This window comes from Anser cygnoides, unplaced genomic scaffold (assembly GCF_040182565.1).
Source record: "Anser cygnoides isolate HZ-2024a breed goose unplaced genomic scaffold, Taihu_goose_T2T_genome scaffold_43_1, whole genome shotgun sequence".
NCBI lineage: Eukaryota > Metazoa > Chordata > Aves > Anseriformes > Anatidae > Anser > Anser cygnoides.
Window position 1 is genome coordinate 452185 of NW_027103067.1, and position 21442 is coordinate 473626.

Consider the following 21442-nt stretch of genomic DNA (forward strand, 5'->3'; position numbering starts at 1 on the left):
CCAAATCCCCGCATTTTACCCCAAATCCCCCCATAGCCCCCCCACTGATCCCATTACCCCCCCATATTACCCCACAGCCCCCCCCACTTTACCCCATTGCCCCCCAATTCCCCCAAATCCCCCCATTTTACCCCAAATCCCCCCATAGGCCCCCCATGACCTCCCCAATGACCCCACAGGCCCCCCATATTGCCCCGCAGCCCCCCAATGACCCCATAACCCACTCACATTACCCCATAGCCCCCCCATTTTACCCATAGCCCCCCCAAATCCCCCCCGCCCCCCCGTTTCCCCCTCACCCCCCGACCGCCGCCCGCCGCCGTCTCCCGCCATCTCCTTCGAACGGCCGGAAGTGACGCCACCAAACAGGAAGGGCAGGGCCATGCCCCGAGCCCGCCGACGGCCGCCGCGCGGCGCCATCTTGGGTGCGGCTCCCGGCGCCATCTTGGGTGCGGCGCTCGCCGCCATCTTGGGTGCGGCACCCGGCGCCATCTTGGGTGCGGCGCTCGCCGCCATCTTGGGTGCGGCGCTCGCCGCCATCTTGGGTGCGGCTCCCGGCGCCATCTTGGGTGCGGCGCCGCGCTGCGGGGCGGGCGCTTCCGGGAGGAGCGGCGGAAGTGACGGCATCGCACGGCGACGGGCCCGGAAGCGCCGTGCCAGCGGGGCAGCGCGTCGCCATAGGAACGGTGAGGGGGGGCGAGGGGGGCTCCGGGGGTCCGGGGGGCCCTATGGGGTCCTTGTGGGGGCCCTATGGGGCCCTTATGGGGTCTCTGTGGGGCGATAGCGGGGCCTGTAGGGCCTCTGTGGGGCGGGTGGGGGCCGGGAGGGGTCTCTGGGGGGTCTCTGGGGGTCTCTGGGGGTTGGGGCGGCCTACGGGGTCCTTGGGGGTCCCTACGGGTCCCTACGGGGTCATGGGGCCTTTGTAGGGTCTTTATAGGGCCTCTGTGGGGCGAGTGGGGGCCGTTGGGGGACTATGGGGGCTATGCGGGGTTATGGGGGGTTGGGAGGGGCTACGGGGTCTTTATGGGGCCCCTATGGGGTCATAGGGCCTTTATAAGGTCTCTATGGGGCGAATGGGGGCGAGATGGGGGCCGTTTGGGGTTTCTGGGGGGCTATGGGGGGGTTGGGGGGCCTACGGGGTCCTTATGGGGCCCCTATGGGGTCATGGGGCCTTTGTAGGGTCTTTAAAGGGCCTGTATGAGGCGAATGGGGGCCGTGGGGGTTATTGGGGGGTTGGGAGGGGCTATGGGGTCCTTATGGGGTTCCTACGGGGTCATGGGGCCTTTGTAGGGTCTTTATAGGGCCTCTGTGGGGCGGGTGGGGGCCGTTTGGGGTCTCTGGGGGGCTATGGGGGTTGGGGGTCCTTATGGGATCCCTATGGGGTCATGGGGCCTTTGTAGGGTCTTTATAGGGCCTCTATGGGGCGGGTGGGGGCCGTTTGGGGGCGCTTTGTGGTCTCCATGGGGCGATCGTGGGCCTGGGGGGCTATGGGGGGGGTTGGGGGGGCTATGGGGTCCTTGTGGGATCCCTATGGGGTCTTTATAGGGCCGCTATGGGGAGATAGCGGGGTCTGTGGGGTCCCAATAGAGCGAATGGGGGCTGTGTGGGGCCTCTGTGGGGCCCCTATGGAGTCACTGGGGGTCCCTGGGGGTCAGGGGGCCCTCTGGGGTCTCTGTGGGCCCCTTATGGGGCCACTATGGGGCCACTATGGGGCCACTATGGGGCCACTATGGGGCCACTATGGGGCCACTATGGGGCCATGGGGCCTTTATAGGGCCTTTATAGGGCCTCTATAGGGCGATAGGGGGTCTGTGGGGCCCTATGGGGCGGACGGGGGCCTTGTGGGATCTCTGTGGGGCGCCTGCAGGGTAAGGGGGGTCTCCGTGGGGTGACAGAGGGGTCTTTGGGGTGGCGGGGGGGGGTTACGGGGTCTCTGGGGGGCAGTGGGGGGAGTTGTGGGGGCAGTGGGGGGGGGGGGGTTGTGGGGGCAGTGGGGGGGGGTTGTGGGGGCAGTGGGGGGGTTGTGGGGCCTCTATGGGGTCGGGGGCGGGGGGGTCTCTGTGGGCTCCCTGTGGGGTCCTTTTAGGCCCAGCACCAAAACGAGACCCCAAAACCCCTCCCCAACTCCCCCTGTGTGGCTCCCCTTGACCCCCTCTGACACCATCACCCCGATGACGTCACGCCCCCTGATGACGTCACGCCCCCGATGACGTCGCCCCCAGCCCCCCCAGCCGCCATGGGGCTGTGCAAGTGCCCCAAGCGCAAGGTGACGACGCTCTTCTGCTTCGAGCACCGCGTCAACGTCTGCGAGAGCTGCCTGGTGGCCGCCCACCCCAAGGTCGGTCCCCGCGGTTTCGGGGTGCGGGGGGGCCCCCCCGACCCCCCGGACCCCCTGACCCCACAAACTCTTTTTTTGGGGGCGGGAGCAGTGCGTGGTGCAGTCCTACCTGCGCTGGCTGCAGGACAGCGACTACGAGGCCAGCTGCCGGCTCTGCGCCGCCCCTGGCGCAGGGCGACACCGTGCGGCTCATCTGCTACGGTGAGCGGGGGGGGCTATTTGTGGGGTGGGGGGTCGGGGGGGGGATTTGGGGGCTCGGGGGGTCAAAGGGGCTTTTGGGGCGGGTTAGGGGCCTTAAACGGCTCCTTTTGGGGGTTGGGGGGCTCAAAGGGGCTTTTTTGGGGGCTGGGGGGCTCAAAGTGGAGTTTTTAGGGGTTGGGGGGTCACAGGGGCTTTTTTTGGGGGTTGGGGGGCCACAGGGTTTTTTTTGGGGGGGTTGGGGTCAAAGGGGCTTTTGGGGTGGGTTAGGGGGCCTTAAATGCCTTCTTTTGGGAGCTGGGGGGCTCAAAGGGGCTTTTTTGGGGGCCGGGGGGCTCAAAGTGGAGTTTTTAGGGGCTGGGGGGTCACAGGGTTTTTTGGGGGGGGTTGGGGGGTTTTGGGGGGTTGGGGGCTTAAAGGGGCTTTTGGGGTGGGTTAGGGGCCCTTAAACGGCTCCTTTTGGGAGCTGGGGGTCTCAAAACTCCTTTTTGGGGGGCTGGGGGGGCTAAAGGGGCTTTTTAGGGGTTGGGGGGGTGAAAAGGGCTTCTTTTGGGGGCTGGGGGGCTCAAAGTGGAGGTTTTAGGGGTTGGGGGTCACGGGGGTTTTTTGGGGGGGGTTGGGGGGGTTTTGGGGGCTTGGGGGGGGGGTCACGGGGTTTTTCTGGGGGGTTGGGGGGGTCAAAGGGGCTTTTGGGGCGGGTTAGGGGGCCTTAAGCGGCTCCTTTTGGGGGCTGGGGGCTCAAAGGGGCTTTGATGGGGGCTGAGGGGGCTCAAAGTGGAGTTTTTAGGGGCTGGGGGTCATGGGGGGATTTGGGGGGTTGGGGGCGGTCACAGGGGCTTTTTGGGGGGTTTGGGGGTCAAAGGGGCTTTTGGGGTGGGTTATGGGGCCTTAAACTGCTCCTTTGGGAGCTGGGGGGCTCAAAGGGGCTTTTTTGGGGGCTGGGGGAGCTCAAAGTGGAGTTTTTAGGGGCTGGGGGGTCACGGGGGCTTTTGGGGGGGGTTGGGGGGTTTTGGGGGGGTTGGGGGGTCAAAGGGGCTTTTGGGGTGGGTTAGGGGGCCTTAAACGGCTTCTTTTGGGGGCTGGGGGGCTCAAAGTGGAGTCTTTAGGGGCTGGGGGTCACGGGGGCTTTTTGAGGGGCTGGGGGGCTTGAAACCTCCCTGGGAGGACCTCGAAACCCCTATTTTTGGGGGGGGCACCCTAAAAAGCACCGTTTTGGGTTGGAAAACCTCCTTTCGGGCAGCCCTGGGGTGTCTCGAAACTGCTTTTTTTTAGGGGGGCATCCTCGAAACCGCCTTTTTGGGGCAGAAAACCTCCCGGGGGGGCTTGAAACCCCTTTTTTTGGGGGGGGTGTCCTCGAAACCACCATTTTGGGGTATTAAAATCTCCCGGGGGGCCTTGAAACACCTTTTTTTTGGGGGGGGGGGTATCCTCGAAACCACCATTTTGGGTCAGAAAACCTCCCCGGGGAGCCCCGAAACCATTGTTTTTCGGTGCGGGGAGCCCCAAAACCGCCGTTTTTCGGTGCGGGGAGCCCCGAAACCGCCGTTTTCGGTGCGGGGAGCCCCGAAACCACCATTTCGGGTCGGAAAACCTCCCTTTGGGCGGCCCCAGGGAGCTGCGAAACTGCCGGTTTTTGGTGCGGGGAGCCCCCAAACCGCCATTTTTTGGTGCGGGGAGCCCTGAAACCGCCTTTTTGGGTTGGCAAACCTCCCTGGGGGCCTTGAAACCCCTTTTTTTGGGGGGTGTCCTCGAAACCACCACTTCGGGTCAGAAAACCTCCCTTTGGGTCGCCCTGGGAGCCCCGAAACTGCCGTTTTTTGGTGCGGGGTGCTCCAAAACTGCCATTTTTCAGTGCGGGGTGCACCGAAACCGTTGTTTTTTGGTGCAGGGTGCCCCGAAACTTGTTTTTCGGTGTGGGGAGCCCCAAAACTGCCATTTTTCGGTGTGGGGATCCCTGAAACCACCATTTTGGGTTGTAAACCTCCCTTTGGGCAGCCCCAGGGTGCCCTGAAACTGCCGTTTTTTGGTGCGGGGAGCCCCAAAACCGCCATTTTTCAGTGTGGGGAGCCCCGAAACCACCATTTCGGGTCAGAAAACCTCCCTTTGGGTGGCCCTGGGGAGCCCCAAAACTGCCGTTTTTTGGTGCAGGGAGCCCCGAAACCGCCGTTTTTCAGTGCAGGGTGCCCCGAAACTGCCATTTTTCAGTGCAGGGTGCCCCGAAACCGCCATTTTTTGCTGTGGGGAGCCCTGGAAACCACCATTTTGGGTCAGAAAACCTCCCTTCGGGTGGCCCCGGGGAGCCCTAAAACCGCCGTTTTTTGGTGCGGGGAGCCCCGAAACTGCCATTTTCGGTCAGAAAACCTCCCTTTGGGCAGCCCCAGGGTGCCCCGAAACCGCCGTTTTTCAGTGCAGGGAGCCCCAAAACCACCGTTTTTCAGTGCAGGGAGCCCCGAAACCGCCATTTTCAGTCAGAAAACCTCCCTTTGGGCAGCCCCGGGGTGCACCGAAACCGCCGTTTTTCGGTGTGGGAGCCCCGAAACCGCCGTTTTTCAGTGCAGGGAGCCCCGAAACCGCCATTTTTGGTCAGAAAACCTCCCTTTGGGCGGCCCTGGGGAGCCCCAAAACCGCCGTTTTTCGGTGCGGGGAGCCCCAAAGCCGCCGTTTTTCGGTGCGGGGTGCCCCGAAACTGCCGTTTTTCAGTGCGGGGTGCACCGAAACTTGTTTTTTGGTGCGGGGAGCCCCAAAACACCCACTTTTCGGTGCGGGGAGCCCTGAAACCACCATTTTGGGTCGGAAAACCTCCTTTTGGGCGGCCCCGGGGAGCCCCGAAACCGCCGTTTTCGGTGCGGGGAGCCCCGAAACCGCCTTTTCTGGGGGCGGGGCTCTCTGGGGCTCCTCCCCCGAGGGGGCGTGGCCTTGACCCCCCCGTCCCCCCCAGACGTGTTCCACTGGCCGTGCCTGGCGGCCTGGGCCCGGGCGCTGCCCCCCGCACGGCCCCCGCCGGGTTCCGGTGCCCCTCGTGCCGGGGGCCGCTCTTCCCCCCCAACCTCGAGGGCCCCCTGGCCCACGCCCTCCGCGCCCGATTGGCCGAAGCCCCCTGGGCCCGCCCCGGCCTCGGCCTCCCATTGGTGAGTGGACGATGCCCCGCCCCCCCTCGTGTCCCGCCCCCCAAATAGCCCAAAAATGAGCCCAAAATGGCCCCAAATCCCACCCAGAATCCCACCCCCAAATGGCCCCAAATCCCTCAGAATGGCCCCAAATCCCACCCAAAAAGACCACAAAATGACCCCCAAAACCCCCAAAGGGCCCCAGAAGGATCCCAAATACCCCCAAAAGGGCCCCAAATTCCACCCAGAGACCACAAAATGACCCCAAAACAACCAAAAATGACCCCAAGAGGACCCTAAATCCCCCCAAAGGGCCCCATATCCCACCCAACGACCACAAAGTGACCCCAAATACCCACAGAATGGCCCCAAATCCCGCAGAATGACCCCAAATCCCACCCAAAAAGACCACAAAATGACCCCAGAATGTCACGAAATACATCCAGAATGGCCCAAAATCCCACAAAATGACCCCAAAATGGCCCCAAATCCCCCAAAATTACCCTAGGATGACGCCAAATCTCCCCCAAAATTCCCCAAATTCCACCCAAAGACCACAAAATGACCCCAAAACCCCCAAAACGCCCCCAGAAGGACCCCAAGTACCCCAGAATGGCCCCAAATCCCCCAAAAGGACCCTAGATTCCCACAAAATGACCCCAAAAGGACCCCAGGTACCCCAAAACAACCCCGAATCTGCCCCCAAAGGACCCCCAAAACCCCAAATCCCACAAAAAGACCCTGAAATCCCCCCCCCCCCCCCCAGTTTCCCCCAAATCCCCTCTTAGACCCCCCAGGACCCCTCCAACAACCCCAAAATGACCCCAAATCCCCCCAAAATGACCCCAAATCCCCTCTTAGACCCCCAGGACCCCTCCAACAATCCTAAAATGACCCCAAATCCCCCCAAAATGACCCCAAATCCCCTCTTAGACCCCCTAGGACCCCCCATTTACCTCCCCCCCAATTTTTGCCCCCCAGATCGAAGGCGTGGACCCGGACCCCGACCCCGAGCCCGATCCCGAAACGGAGGCGGCCGAGAGCAGCTGGGGCAGCTTCAGCGGTGAGGCGGGGGCAAACCCCCAAATCCCCCCCCCCCCAAAAAAAAAATCCCAGATCCTCCCCAAATCCCACGAAAACCCCGAATTCCACCCCAAAACCCCCAAATTCCACTCCAGAAAAAAACAAATCCCACCCCCAAAAAACCCCAACCCCCAAATCCTACCCCAAATTCTCCCCTGAGCCCCCGGAACCCACCCCAAAACCCCAAATCCTCCCCCAGGATCCTCAAATCCTCCCCCGAGACCCCCAAATCCTCCCCAAACCCCACCCCATTCCTCCTCCAACCCCCCCAAATCCTCCCCAAAACCCCCACCCCCCCCCAAATCCCCCCCAACCCCAAATCCCACCCCGTTACTCTCCCAAATCCCCCAAATTGTCCCCCAAATCGTCCCCAAATACCCCCAAAAACCCCAAATCCCACCCCAAAACCCCCAATCCCACCCCATTACTCCCCCAAATCCCCTAAATCCTCCCCCAAATCCCCCCAAACGCCCAAATCCCCCCAATTGCCCCCAAACCCCAAATCCCTCCCTATTACTCCCCCAAAACCCCAAATCCCACCCCAAATCTCCCCCAAATCCCCCCGAATGCCCCCCAAATCCCCTCCCAAATCCCAAATCCCACCCAAAATTGCCCCCAAAACCCCCAAATCCCCCCAAATTACCCCCAAATCCCCCAAATTGCCCCCAAACCCCAAATCCCTCCCTATTACTCCCCCAAAACCCCAAATCCCACCCAAAATTGCCCCCAAATCCCCCCAATTTCCCCCAAAATCCCCCCAAATCCCTCAAATCCCCCCAAAGCCCCCCCAAAGCCCCCCCAAAGCCCCCAATTTCCCCCCAAATCCCCAATTTCCCCCAATTTCCCCCAAATCCCCCCAATCCCCCCAAATCCCCCCCAACTCCCCCCCAAATCCCCCAACCCCCCCCCCATCCCCCTCTCTCCCCCCAGCCCCCCGGCCGCCCCCGAGCCCCCCGAGCCCCCCCCCGGCCCACGCCGTCGTCAACATGGGGGGGGGGCCCTGACCCTGCACGCGGGTGAGTGGGGCCGGGGGGGCTCTATGGGGTGGGGGGGCCTTATGGGGCTGGGGGTGCTATGGAGCCGGGGGGGCTATGGGGTTTGGGGGTCGTTATGGGGCTGGGGGGTCCTGTTATGGGGCTGGGGGGGCCCTTATGGGGCCGGGGGTGCTATGGGGCCGGGGGAGCCCTTATGGGGCTTTGGGAGCTCTATGGGGCCGGGGGGGGGGGCTATGGGTCTTGGGGGTCACTATGGGGCTGGGGGGGCCGTTATGGGGCTGGGGGGCCGCTATGAGGCTGGGGGGGCTATGGGGTTTGGGGGGTCACTATGGGGTGGGGGGGGCTCTGGGGCTGGGGGGGCCCTTATAGTGCTGGGGGGCTATGGGGTTTGGGGGGTCGCTATGGGGCTGGGGGTTCCCGCTATGGGGCCGCCCCCCCCGACGCCCCCTTTGTAGGCTCGGGGCCCCGCAAGCCCCTGGGGGCCGCGAGAGCCGGGCCCCCCCGACCGCGACGAGGACAAATACCGGCGGCGGCCCCCCTCGCCTGGCTGCCCCCCGCCCTCAGGTGGGGGTGGGTATGGGGCGGGGGGGGCTGTGGGGCTGGGTATGGGGTGGGGGGGTGGTTATGGGGAAGGGGGGGGGCCACTATGGGGCCGGGGGGGTGGGTATGGGGGTGGGGGGGCTATGGGGCTGGATATGGGGTGGGGGGGGGGGGTATGGGGCGGGGGGGGCTGTGGGGCTGGTTATGGGGCGGGGGGTGGGTATGGGGGTGGGGGGGGGCTGTGGGGCGGGGGGGTGGTTATGGGGCGGGGGTTGGGTATGGGGGTGGGGGGGGGCTGTGGGGCTGGCTATGGGGTGGGGGGTGGTTATGGGGGCGGGGGGCCGCTATGGGGCGCGGTGGGGCAGCCCCCCCCCCCCCCGTTGTTAACCCCATTAAGGGGGGGGGCAATTAGGGGCCAATTCCCCGGGGCAATTAACGCGGGGGGGGCACTAACCCCACCCCCTCCCCCTTCTCCCCCCCAGGTGCCGGCTCCGCGCCCCCCCCCGCCCCCCCCCCCGCTGGTGCTGCTGCTGGGGGGGCCGTGGCCTTCCTCGGCCTCCTCCTCCTCCTCGCCCGGCTCGGGCGGGCGGCGGCGGGGGGACCCGGCCCTGGAGCCCCCCGGGGGGGGCCCCGCTGCGGGTGGGGCGCTGACCCCGCCCCCGGGCAGGCCACGCCCCTCCTGGGACAGGCCCCGCCCCCTCCTGGGACAGGCCACGCCCCCTCCTGGGACAGGCCACGCCCCCGGACAGGCCACGCCCCCCGGACAGGCCACGCCCCCGTCGGACCAAGCCCCGCCCCCCCCGTGGGGGGGGTCCCCGGTTAAATAAAGGCCCCCCCGCGGGGTGATTGGAGGGAGTGTGCACCCAGTGTCCCCCAGTTCCTCCCAGTGACTCCCAGTAACTCCCAGTTCCCCCCAGCACCCCTCCAGCAGCATCCCAGTGTCCCCCGGTTCCTCCCAGTAGCCCCCCGCGTTCCTGTACCCCCCAGTATCTTCCCAGTGACTCCCAGTTCCTCCCAGTAGCCCCCCGTTCCTGTACCCCCCAGTATCTTCCCAGTGACTCCCAGTTCCTCCCAGTAACTCCCAGTTCCCCCCAGTGCTCCCCCAGTAGCATCCCAGTGTCCCCCAGTTCCTCCCAGTAGTTCCCCGTTCCTGTAGCCCCCCCAGTATCTTCTCAGTGCTCCCAGTTCCTCCCAGTAGCCCCCCCCCCAGTTCCTGTACCCCCCCCAGTGTCCCCCAGTTCCTCCCAGTTCCCCCAGTGCTCCCCCAGCAGCATCCCAGTGTCCCCCAGTTCCTCCCAGTAGACCCTCCCCCGCTCCTGTAGCCCCCCCCAGTATCTTCCCAGTGTCCCCCAGTTCCTCCCAGTTCCTCCCCAGTGCTCCCCCAGTAGTGTCCCAGTGTCCCCCAGTTCCTCCCAGTAGCCCCCCCGTTCCTGTACCCCCCCAGTATCTTCCCAGTGACTCCCAGTTCCTCCCAGTTCCCCCCCAGTGCTCCCCCAGTAGCATCCCAGTGACTCCCTCCCAGTAGCCCCCCCCCCCCCGTTCCTGTAGCCCCCCCAGTATCTTCCCAGTGCTCCCAGTTCCTTCCAGTAGCCCCCCTGCTCCTGTAGCTCCCCCCCGGTATCTTCCCAGTAACCCCCAGTTCCTCCCAGTTCCCCCCCCCGTATTGCTGCAGCACCCCAGTATCCTCCCAGTAACCCCCAGTTTCCCCAGCATCATCCCAGTACCCCCTCCCCCATTCCTGTAGCCTCCTCCCAGTGCTCCCAGTACTCTCCCAGTGTTCCCAGTAACCTTCCAGCGCACCCACCAGCCTCTCCCGGTGCTCCCTGTTCCTCCCAGTAGCCCCCCAGTTCCTTCCAGTGCCCCCCAGAACCCCTCCCAGTCCCCCCCCGGACCCCTCCCAGTCCCTCCCAGTGCTCCCAGTCCCCACCAGCACAGGACCCAGCTCAGCACCACGAGCTCTGTTTCGCCCCCCCCGCAGTGTTTTGGGGTCCCCGCCTCGGTCCGGCCTCGGCGCTCACTGGGGGGGGCACGGGGGGGGGGGGGCTGTGGGGCGCTATGGGGCTGGGCTGTGGGGTTATGGGGGGGCTATGGGGCAGGGCTGTGGGGCGCTATGGGGCAGAGCTATGGGGCGCTGTGGAGTGCTATGGGGCTCTATGGGGCTCTATGGGGCTCTGTGGGACTCTATGGGGCTCTATAGGGCTCTATGGGGCTCTATGGGGCTCTGTGGGACTCTATGGGGCTCTATGGGGCTCTATAGGTCTCTATGGGGCTCTATGGGCTCTATAGGGCTCTATGGGGCTCTGTGGGACTCTATGGGGCTCTATGGGGCTCTGTGGGACTCTATGGGGCTCTATAGGGCTCTATAGGGCTCTATGGGGCTCTATGGGGCTCTGTGGGGCTCTGTAGGGCTCTATAGGGCTCTATAGGGCTCTATGGGGCTCTGTGGGGCTCTGTAGGGCTCTATAGGGCTCTATAGGGCTCTATGGGGCGCTATGGGGCTCTATGGGGCTCTGTGGGGCTCTGTGGGGCTCTATAGGGCTCTATGGGGCTCTGTGGGGCTCTGTGGGGCTCTATAGGGCGCTATGGGGCTCTATGGGGCGCCGTGGGGCTCTGTGGGGCTCTGTGGGGCTCTATGGGGCTCTCTGGGGCTCTGTGGGGCTCTGTGGGGCTCTGTGGGGCTCTATAGGGCTCTATAGGGCACTATGGGGCTCTCTGGGGCTCTGTGGGGCTCTATGGGGCTCTATGGGGCTCTATGGGGCTCTATGGGGCTCTGTGGGGCTCTATAGGGCTCTGTGGGGCGCCGTGGGGCGCCGTGGCCCCTAGAAGGGGTGCTCCCCCACGTACACCGCCAGGCGCAGCACCGCCAGCGGCCGCCCGGGGGCCTCGCGGCGGCCCCGCCCCCCCCCGCAGCTCCAGCTCCAGGCGCAGCTCCCGGGGGCCCCGCAGCGGCCGCCTCAGCTCCAGCAGCGCGCTCTCACCGGACAGCTCCTGCTGGGGGGGGGGGACGCCGGAGGACACCCCCGGGACGGACCCCCCCGTGCCCCCCCCCCCATAACCCCCCGTGCCCCCCCCATAACCCCCCGGTGCCCCCCCATAACCCCCGTGCCCCCCCCATAACCCCCGGAGCCCCCCCCCCACCCCATAACCCCACCCCCCCCCCGCCCCATAGCCCCCCATACACCCCATAACCCCTTCACCCCCCCCCACACCCCCCAGCCCCAGAACCCCCCCCCAGAACCCCCCCCGTACCCCTCCGTACCCCCCATACTGCCCCAGAACCCCCCTTTAAACCCCCCAGCCTCCCATAACCCCCCCACCCCACAACCCCCCATACCCCCCCATAACCCCCCCCCCCACAACCCCCCATAGCCCCCCCACCCCATAACCCCCCATACCCCCATACCCCCCATAGCCCCCCCATAACCCCCCCACAACCCCCCATAGCCCCCCCACCCCATAACCCCCCATACCCCCATACCCCCCTATAACCCCCCCATAACCCCTCCCTACCTCTCCACCCCATAACCCCCCCACAACCCCCCCATAACCCTATAACCCGCCCCATTCCCCCCACCCTATAACCCCCCCACAACCCCATGACCCCCCATAACCCCCCCACAATCCCCCCCTCACCCCCCCATAACCCTATAACCCCCCGTAACCCAAACCCCCCCCATAACCCCATAATCCACCCATAACCCCCCTAACCCCCCCCCCACCCCACAACCCCCCACAACCCCCCCCCTCACCCCCCCATAAACCTATAACCCCCCCATACCCCCCCACCCCATAACCCCCCCATAGCCCCCCATAACCCCCCCACCCCATAACTCCCCCATAACCCCCCCATAACCCTATAACCCCCTTGCCCCATACGCCCCCATAACCCCCCCATAACCCCCCACCCCATAACCCCCCACCCCATAACCCCCCACCCCATAACCCCCCCCAATAACACCATAACCCCCCCCATAACCCCCCCACCCCACAACCCCCCCATAACCCCCCTCACGCCCCCATAACCCTATAACCCCCCCATAACCCCATAAGCCCCCATAACCCCATAACCCCCATAACCCCCCCACCCAATAACTCCCCCATAACCCCCCACCCCATAACCCCATGCCCCCCCCCCCATGCCCCCCCGTACCCGCAGGAGGAAGGCCCCGGGGGCCCCCCCGGAGGCGCAGGGTGCGGGGGGCCCGGGGGGCGCCGCAGCTGGAAGAGGCCGGCGGGGGTCGGGGGGCGCTGGGCAGGGCCACGGAGCGCAGCAGCAGCCGGGGGGGAGCAGGGAGCAGGCGGGGACCCCCGGGGCAGGAGCACGTCCTGGGGGGGGGCACGGGGGGGTTATGGGGGGATTTGGGGGGTAAGGGGGGTTATGGGGGGTAATTGGGGGGGTAATGGGGGGTATGGGGGTTTGGGGGTTAATGGGGGGTTTGGGGGTAGGGGGGTTTGGGGGGTTGGGGGTGTAAGGGGGGGTTGGGGGGGTCGGGGGGGGTATGTGGGGGTTGGGGGGGATTTGGGGCCGGGGGGGTCCCGGGGTGGTCCCGGGCGGGGGTCCGTACCTGTCCCTGCCGGGCACGGGCACGTAGGGGGGGCGCAGGGCTGCCGGGGCTCGCAGCGGTGCCCCCCGAAGGTGTTGAAGCAGCGCTGGGCCTCCGAGCACCCGTGGGTGCCCTCGGCGCACTCGTCCACGTCTGGGGGGGGGGTGTCTCAGGACCCCCCCAAACCCCCGCTGCCCCCCCCCGCTGCCCCCAGCCCCCCAAAATGCTCCTGCGGGGCCCAGCTGCCCCCCAGCAGCCCCAGAGCCCCCCCCATCCCCCTGCCCCCCGTTCTCCCACAAACGCCCCCACAGCCCCCATAACCCCCCCAATACCCCATATGACCCCCCCATTACCCCCCCCCACCCCCCTGCACCCCCATAACCCCCCCATGACCCCCCCATGACCCCCCCATGACCCCCCAACCCCCCCCATAACCCCCCTGTACCCCCCCAGCACTCCCATACACCCCCATAACCCCAATGACCCCCCCATATCCCCCCATACCCCCCCAAATCCCCCCAACCCCCCCATAACCCCCTGTACCCCCCATAGCCCCCCAACCCCCCCCCATTACCCCCATAACCCCCCCCAACCCCCCCAAATCCCCCCATTACCCCCATAACCCCCCCCCCCCCCCCCAACCCCCCCCCCATTACCCCCATAACCCCCCCCCAACCTCCCCCAAATCCCCCCATTACCCCCATAACCCCCCCAAACCCCCCTTAGCCCCCCCCCCCCCATACCCCCCCCCCCCAACCCCCCCCCCCCCCCCCCCTGCCCCCCCGTTACCCTGGCAGCGGCGCCCCCCCGCAGGCGGTACCCGGGGGGCAGAGGCAGCCGAACCCCCCTCCCGGTTCTGGCAGCGGTGCTGGCACCTGGCCAGGCCCAGGCGGCACTCGTCCACGTCTGGGGGCGGGGCCAGAGACGGGGGGCGGGGCCAGAAAGGGGGCGTGGTCACGGGGGGCGTGGCCACAGGGGGCGTGGCCAAGGAGGGGCGTGGTCAATGGGGGCGTGGCCACGGGGGTGAGGCTGGGAGGGGTCAGGGTGGGGCTGGGGCGGGGAGCCAGGGGCGTGGCCTTAGCGAGGGGGCGGGGCTTGGAGGGGCGGGGCCTCGGTGGAGAGGGCGTGGCCTGACAAGGGGCGTGGCCCGGGAGGGCGGGAGCCATGGCGGGGCACCGGGGGCGGGGCTGGGGGCAGGGGCGGGGCCAGCTGTAAAACGAAGGGGGCGTGGTTTGGGTGGGGGCGTGGCCTTGAGAGGGGGCGTGGTCTAGAGAAAGGGGCGTGGCCTGGAGGAGGGGGCGTGGCCTCACCCCGCCCATGTGGATGGAGAGGGGTGGGGGGGGCACAGGCTGGGGCGCGGCCTAAAAGAGGGGGCGTGGCCAGAGAGAGGGGGCGTGGTTTAGTGGGAAGGGGCGTGGCTCGAGGAAAAGTGGGCGTGGCCTTTGGGGTGGGGGGCGTGGCCTCCCCGCCCAGCCCCAGCCCTCAGGGGTCGGGGGGAAGGGGGAGATGTGCAGGGGGGGCGTGGTTACAGGGAAGGGGCGTGGTTAAAGAAAAGGGGGCGTGGTTAAAGGGAAGGGGCGTGGTTAATGGGAAGGGGGCGTGGCCAGGGGGCGTGGCCACCCGGGGGGCGTGCCCTACCGTCACAGCCCAGCCCGTCGGCGCTGAGGGCGAAGCCGGGCCGGCAGCGGCAGCGGAAGGAGCCGAAGGTGTTGAGGCAGCGCTGGGCGCAGCGGGCGCCCATCGAGCACTCGTCCACGTCTGGGGGGGGGGGGCACGAGGGGCGGGGTTACGGGGGGGGGGGCACCCAGGGACACCCCCCCCCCCCCATGGGAACCTCCCCCACCCGGAATGGGAGCTGTAAATGGGGGGGGGGGGCACTGAAATGGGGGGTACTTTGGTGGGGGGGTGGGAAATGGGGGGCACAGTAATGGGGGGAGATTGGAAATGGGGGGGGGGGGGCTCAATACTGCGGGGGGAGCAGTAATGGGGGGCCTGGCAATGGGGGGTCCCAGAAATGGGGGGACACTGGGGGGGGGGTCCAAGAACTCGGGGGGGGGGGGAGTGATGGGGGCCAAGGGGGGGGGAGTCCCACTTTTTGGGGGAGGGGGTCCGGGGGGTGGGGGTCCCTGGAATTGTGGGCGGTCACTGGGGGGAGGGGGGTCAGGAATCGGGGGGGGGTCACTGGGGGAGCGAGGAATTGGGGGGGTCACTGGGGAGGGGGCAGGAATTGGGGGGTGGAGGTCCCAGGAATTGTGGGGGGTCACTGGGGGGGTCCAAGGAATTGGGGGGGGTCCCGGTAATGGGGGGAGGTCCCGGGGGGGGTCCCAGGAATCGGGGGGGGGGGGTCCCGGGGGGGGGTCCCAGGGATCGGGGGGGTTCCCGGGGGGGCGCAGACCGAGGCAGGAGCGGTTGTTGGGGGCCAGGCGGAAGCCGGGGTGGCAGCGGCAGGAGAAGGAGCCGGGGGAGTTGGCGCAGGCGTGCTGGCAGAACCGCAGGCGGCACTCGTCCTCGTCTGCCCCACAGCGCCGTCAGCACGGCCCCACGGCGCCCCACGGCTGCCCCATGGCTGCCCCATGGCTGCCCCATAACTGCCCCATGGCTGCCCCACAACACCCCATTTCCATACAAGCCCGCACCCCATAACCCCCACATAAGCCCCCATAGCCACCCCCAATCACCCCATAGCCCTCCCATAACCCCCCCACGACCCCATAGGCCCCCCACTGACCCCATAACCCCCCTTAGCCTCCCCACTGACCCCATAACCCCCCCATAGCCCCCCACGACCCCATAGCCCCCCCAACCACCCCATAGCCCCCCCATACCCCCCACTGACACCATAGCCCCCCCCATACCCCCCATCACCCCATAGCCCCCCCATACCCCCCCACTGACACCATAGCCCCCCCCCCATACCCCCCCCCATCACCCCATAGCCCCCCCCCAGCCCCCCCACTGACCGACGCACTCGGTGCGCACGTTGCGGTACCCGGGGGGCAGCGGCACTCGAACCCCCCGGGACGTTGACGCAGTCCTGGCTGGGCCGGCAGGGGGGGGGGCCCAGGCACTCGTCCACATCTGGGGGGGGGGGGGGGGGCACCTTGTCACCCCCCCGAACCCCCAAAGACCCCCCTGAACCCCCAAAGACCCCCCCCCCAAATCCCAAAGATGCCCCCAGCCCCCCAACCCCAAAGAGCCCCCCAATCCCAAAGCCCCCCCAAAGCCCCACCCAAATCCCAAAGACCCCCCCAAAGACCCCCACCGCCCCCCAAAACCAAAGCCCCCCCAATCCCAAAGCCCCCCCAATGCCCCCCAATCTAAGACCCCCCATCTCAAAGACCCCCCAATCCCCCCAAACCCAAAGACCCCCCCAAATCCCAAAGATGCCCCCAGCCCCCCAACCCCAAAGCCCCCCCAATCCCAAAGCCCCCCAAGCCCCCCCACATCCCAAAGCCCCCCCCCAAAGACCCCCCAGCCCCCCAATACCAAAGAACCCCCCAATCCCAAAGCCCCCCAGAGCCCCCCCAAACCCAAAGCCCCCCAAATCCCCCCCCAGCCCCCACAAACCCCAAAGACCCCCCAAAGACCCCCCAGACCCAAAGACCCCCCCAAATCCCAAATCCGCCCCCAAATCCCCCCAACCCCCCCATCCTGAGCCCCCTCCAGGCCCCGCCCCTGTTTTTAACCCCCTCCCCAGCCCTTAGCCCCGCCCACAAATCCATAGCCCCGCCCCCAAGCCCTTAGCCCCTCCCAACCCAGCCCTTAGCCCCGCCCCTCCCTTAGCCACGCCCCCTCCCTTAGCCCCGCCCTCACCCCTTGCCCTGGTCCCTTAGCCCCGCCCACCCATAGCCCCGCCCACCCCCGTAGCCACGCCCTCCCTTAGCCCCGCCCCAACCGTTTGCCCCCTCCCTTGGCCCCGCCCACCTCCCTTAGCCCCGCCCACCCCCTTAGCCCCGCCCACCCCTTAGCCCCACCCACCCCCTTAGCCCCGCCCCCTCCCTTTAAGCCCCGCCCCTCACCTTGGCAGGTGCCGTCGGGGGCGGGGCCGTAGCCGGGGGGCAGCGGCCGCCGTGGGGCGGGGCCACGGCGAGGGGCGGGGCGAGGGGAGGGGGCGGGGCGAAGGGAGGGGGCGGGGAGAGGGGCGGGGCCGCGGTGATGAGGGCGGCGCCGGGCGGGAGGCAGAGGAAGCCCCCGAAGTGGTTCAGGCACCGCAGGGCCCCCGGGCACGGGGGGCGCGCCCGGCACTCGTCCACGTCTGGGGGGGGGGGGGGGGGCACGGGGGGTCAGGGGGAGGGGGGGACCCCAGATATCTGGGAGAGCCCCCCCAAAAAAATCTAGGCCCCCCCCCCCCAAAAACTTGGGAGGCCCCCCCGAAACCTGGGACCCCCTCCCCAATATTTGGGACCCCCCCAATATTTGTGACCCCCCCAAAAAATCTGGGCCCCCCTCCAAAACCTGTGACCCCCCCCCCCCAGTATTTGGGACACCCCCCAAAGCCTAGGACCCCCCCCAACATCTGCCCCCCCTCCAAAAAAACTGGGACACCCCCCCCCCAAAAATTTGGGACCCACCCCCAAAATCTGAGACCCCCCCCCCCAACATCTGCCCCCCCTCCGAAAAAACTGGGGACCCCCCGATATTTGGGACCCCCCCCCCCAAAAATCTGGAACCCCCTCCAACATCTGCCCCCCCTTCAAAAAATCTGGGGACCCCCCCCAATGTTTGGGACTCCCCCCAATACCTGGGACCCCCCCCCCCAGATCTGCCCCCCCCCCCACCTTTGCAGTGCTCGGTCTCGGGGTCCCACTCGTAGCCGTCCATGCACTCCTGGGGGGGGAGGGGGGCGGTGTCCCCATGTGCCCCCCCCCTCAGGGCCCCCCGGCCCCCCCATGACCCCCCCCATGCCCCCCCATCCCCCTTAGAGACCCCCCTTCCCCATACAGCCCCCCATTCTGTCCCCCCGTCCCATAGAGCCCCCCCAGCCCCATAGAGCCCCCCATCCCTATAGAGCCCCCCATGCCCCCCCCCCATCCCTATAGAGACCCCCCAATCCCTCCCATACCCATTAAATCCCCCCCCGGCCCCATAGAGCCCCCCAATGCCCCCCCCCACCCCCATAAAGACCCCCCGCGGCCCCATAGCCCCCCCCCGTGCCCCCCCACCCCATAACACCCCCCCATATCCCCCCCCCCCCGCACCGCGTAGTCCTCCTCCAGCTGCGGGGGCGGCGGCCGCCAGCAGGGCGAGCAGGAGGCAGCCCAGGGGCCCCATGGCGCTGCGGGGGGCACCACGTTGGGGGGGGGCACCGCGACCCCCCAGGACCCCCCTGTAAATGACCCCCCCCCTTTAAATGACCCCCCCCCTTTAAATGACACCCCCCCCCCCCTTTAACCGCCCCCCCGACCCCCATAAACCATGCAGGACTTTGAGGGGGGGGGCACAAATTATAGCCCCCCCCCCCCAAAAAAAAAATCCATGCGGGGGGGGGGAGTTTTTGGGAGGGGGGGACAAACTTCGGCCAACGTGGACGGGATGGAGGGGGGTGGGGAAGGAGGGGGGACGGACCCGGAAGGGAGCGGGAAGGGGCTGGGGACCCCCGGACCCCCCCCCCATTTTGTGCCCTCCCCCCCCCCCCCCGCGCCCCCCCCGGCCCCACTCACCCCGCTCCGCGCCCCCCCCCCGCGGGAAAAAGCGCGCGGGGAGCCGCGGGGTGGCCACGCCCCCAAGGGGGAGGCCACGCCCCCAGGGGAGGCCACGCCCACAGGGGAGGCCACGCCCCCAGGGGGAGGCCACGCCCCCAGCCCTCTGGGCCACACCCCCCCAAAATCGGCCTCGGGGCCCCCCCCCCCCCCCAAATAAAACGGCTGGGGCAGGCCCCTTGTGACCCCCCCCCCCATAGGAAACGGGGCCTGGGAGCGCCCCCCCCCCCCCCATTTTGCCCCCCCAATATTTGGGACCCCCCCAATATTTGGGACCCCACCTCCAATATTTTGGCCCCCACCCCCAATATTTGGGCCCTCACCCCCAATATTTGGGCCCCCACCCCCAATATTTGGGCTCCCACCTCCAATATTTGCCCCCCCAATATTTGGGCCCCCACCCCCAATATTTGGGACCCCCCTCCCAATATTTGGGACCCCACCCCCAATATTTTGGCCCCCAATATTTGGGACCCCCCCCAATATTTGCCCCCCCGCAATATTTGGGATCCCCCCTGTACCTGGGACCCCCCCACCCCCAATATCTGGGACCCCACCCCAATAGTTGGGACCCCCCCCCCGTTATTTGGGAATTCCCCCCAATATTTGGGACCTCCCCAGTATTTGGGACCCCCTCCTCAATATCTAGACACCCCCCCCCCCCAATATCTGGACCCCCCCCCCAGTATCTGGGGCATTTTTGAATTAAAAACATAGGTTTTAGGCCCCAAAATGGGGCCTCAAGCCCCAAAATGGGGATTTTTGACTGAAAAATGAGGTTTTAGGACCAAAAAATGGGACCTCGAGCCCCCAAATGGGGCTTTTGAGTGAAAAAAATGAGGTTTTAGGCCCCAAAATAAAGCCTCCAGCCCCCAAAATGGGACTTTTCAGTGGAAAAATGAGGTTTTAGGCCCTGAAATGAGGCTTTGAGACCCAAAAAAAGGGACTTTTGAGTGAAAAAAAGAGGTTTTAGGCCCCGAAATGAGGCCTCGATTCCCTGAAATGTTTTTTTCAATGAAAAAAGGAGCCTTTGGCCCCCAAAATGGGGCTTTTCCATGAAATAAAAGAGGTTTTAGGTCCCAAAACGGGGCCTCAAGCCCCGAAATGTGGCTTTTGAGTGAAAAAGGGAGGATTTGGGCCCTGAAAATTGTGGTTTTGGATGTAAAAATGAGGCTTTGGGTCCTGACAGGAAGTGCTGAGGCCTCAAAATGGGGTTTTGGGCCTCAAAATGGGGAGGAAAGAAGGGTTTCAAGTCCCGAAATGGTGCTTTGGGCCGTGAAGTTTCGGGATTTTGACTGAAGCGGGAGATTTTTATGGCATGCAGCCAGGCTACGGGCCCTTAAATGGGGGGATTAGTAAAAGGGACCCTAAAACGAGGCTTTTTCATCCCAAAATGAGACTTTCTGACCTCAAAATGGGGTTTGGGGCTGAAAAGGGCAGATTTGGGCCCTGAAAATCGGGGATTTGGACTGAAAAATGAGATTATTTTTATTTTTATTTTTAAGGCCTGCAGTGAGGCTTTGGGCCCTTAAATGGGGAGGGATGAGGGGGACCAATAAAAGGGACCCTAAAAGGCGGCTTTTCACGCCAAAATGAAACACAAACTCTTCAAAATAAGGCTCTCTTACCTCAAAACGGGGTTTGTGGCTGAAAAGCGTGGATTTGGGCCCTGAAAATTGGGGATTTTGACTGAAAAAGGAGACTCTTACGGCCTGCAGCAAGGCTTTGGGCCCTAAAACAGGGGAGATTATTTTTTTTAGGGTCCCTAAAACAAGGCTTTTTAACCCCAACATGAGAATCCGACTCTCTAAAATGAGCCTTTCTGACCTCAAAACAGGGTTTGGGGCTGAAAAGGGCAGATTTGGGCCCTGAAACATGGGGATTTTCACTGAAAAATGAGACTTTTAAGGCCTACAGCGAGGCTTTGGGTCCTTAAACAGGGAGGGGATTAATAAAAGAGACCCTAAAAAAAGGTTTTTTAACCCCAAAATAGGACTCAAACTCTTTAAAATGAGGCTTTCTGACCTCAAAATGGGGTTTGGGGCTGGAAAAGGCAGTTTTGGGCCCTGAAAATTGGGGATTTTGACTGAAAAAGGAGATTTTTACGGTCTGCAGTGACGCTTTGGGCCCTTAAACAGGGGAATTAATAAAAGGGACCCTAAAGTAAGTCTTTTTAACCCCAAAATGAGACTCAGACTGAAATTAGGTTTTCTGACCTCAAAATGGTTTTGGGGTCTGAAAAAGGCAGACTTGGGCCCTGAAAATTGGGGATTTTGACTGAAAAAAGAGACTTTTAAGGCCTGCAGCAAGGCTTTGAGCCCTTAAACGGGGGGGATTATTTTTTTAGGGTCCCTAAAACGAGGCTTTTTAACCCCAACATGAGAATCTGACTCTCTAAAATGAGCCTTTCTGACCTCAAAATGGGGTTTGGGGCTGAAAAGGGCAGTTTTGGGCCCTGAAAAATGGGGATTTTGACTGAAAAGGAGATTTTAAGGTCTGCAGCGACGCTTTGGGCCCTTAAACAGGGGAATTAATAAAAGGGACCCTAAAGTAAGTCTTTTTAACCCCAAAATGAGACTCAGACTGAAATTAGGTTTTCTGACCTCAAAATGGTTTTGGGGTCTGAAAAAGGCAGACTTGGGCCCTGAAAACTGGGGATTTTGTCTGAAAAAGGAGACTTTTGAGGCCTGCAGCACAGGAAGGGGGATTAATAAAAGAGACCCCCCCCAAAAAAGGCTTTTAACCCCAAAATGAGACTGACTTCAAAACAGGGTTTGGGGCTGAAAAGGGCAGTTTTGGGCCCTCAAAATTGGGGGGGGGGGGGGGCTGGAGTGTGTGTGGGTGCACGCTGGGCCCTCTCCCAACCCCTCCCAGTTCTCCCAGTTCCCTCCCAGTGCTCCCAGTTGCCCCCCACCCATGATTTTGGGGTCCCCCCTTC

General features: G+C 65.1%; 2 protein-coding genes across 2 annotated transcripts; one reads left to right on the top strand and one right to left on the bottom strand.

The window, feature by feature from the left end:
* Window positions 1-533: 533 nt before the first annotated feature.
* LOC136789260 (zinc finger protein-like 1) lies at window positions 534-9117 on the top strand. Its single transcript, XM_066989292.1, is given in 9 exon segments — window positions 534-686; window positions 2223-2338; window positions 2430-2497; window positions 2499-2539; window positions 5475-5519; window positions 5522-5664; window positions 6625-6706; window positions 8177-8285; window positions 8744-9117. Coding segments are annotated over 8 exon segments (759 nt in total). The 5' UTR covers window positions 534-686; window positions 2223-2236; the 3' UTR covers window positions 8913-9117.
* Window positions 9118-10546: 1429 nt separating this feature from the next.
* Window positions 10547-21422, bottom strand: LOC136789205 (EGF-containing fibulin-like extracellular matrix protein 2). Its single transcript, XM_066989182.1, has 13 exons — window positions 21419-21422; window positions 20133-20173; window positions 18466-18610; window positions 18004-18080; window positions 17584-17632; window positions 16825-17060; window positions 15766-15883; window positions 15201-15317; window positions 14444-14563; window positions 13595-13711; window positions 12827-12958; window positions 12412-12587; window positions 10547-11249 (listed from the first exon to the last, which is right to left on the bottom strand). The coding sequence occupies exons 1-13, from the start codon at window positions 21420-21422 to the stop codon at window positions 11022-11024; spliced, it is 1560 nt and encodes a 519-aa protein (XP_066845283.1). The 3' UTR covers window positions 10547-11021.
* Between the last annotated feature and the right edge of the window lie 20 nt (window positions 21423-21442).

Excerpts from the sequence above, each read along its gene's own strand:
- LOC136789205 (XM_066989182.1), bottom strand. Across the intron at positions 12,959-13,594 it reads GGGGGGGCGCCGCTGCCAGG|ACGTGGACGAGTGCGCCGAG; the intron begins GTAACGGGGGGG and ends CCCCCCCCCCAG. Across the intron at positions 12,588-12,826 it reads CCCGTGCCCGGCAGGGACAG|GACGTGCTCCTGCCCCGGGG; the intron begins GTACGGACCCCC and ends GCCCCCCCCCAG.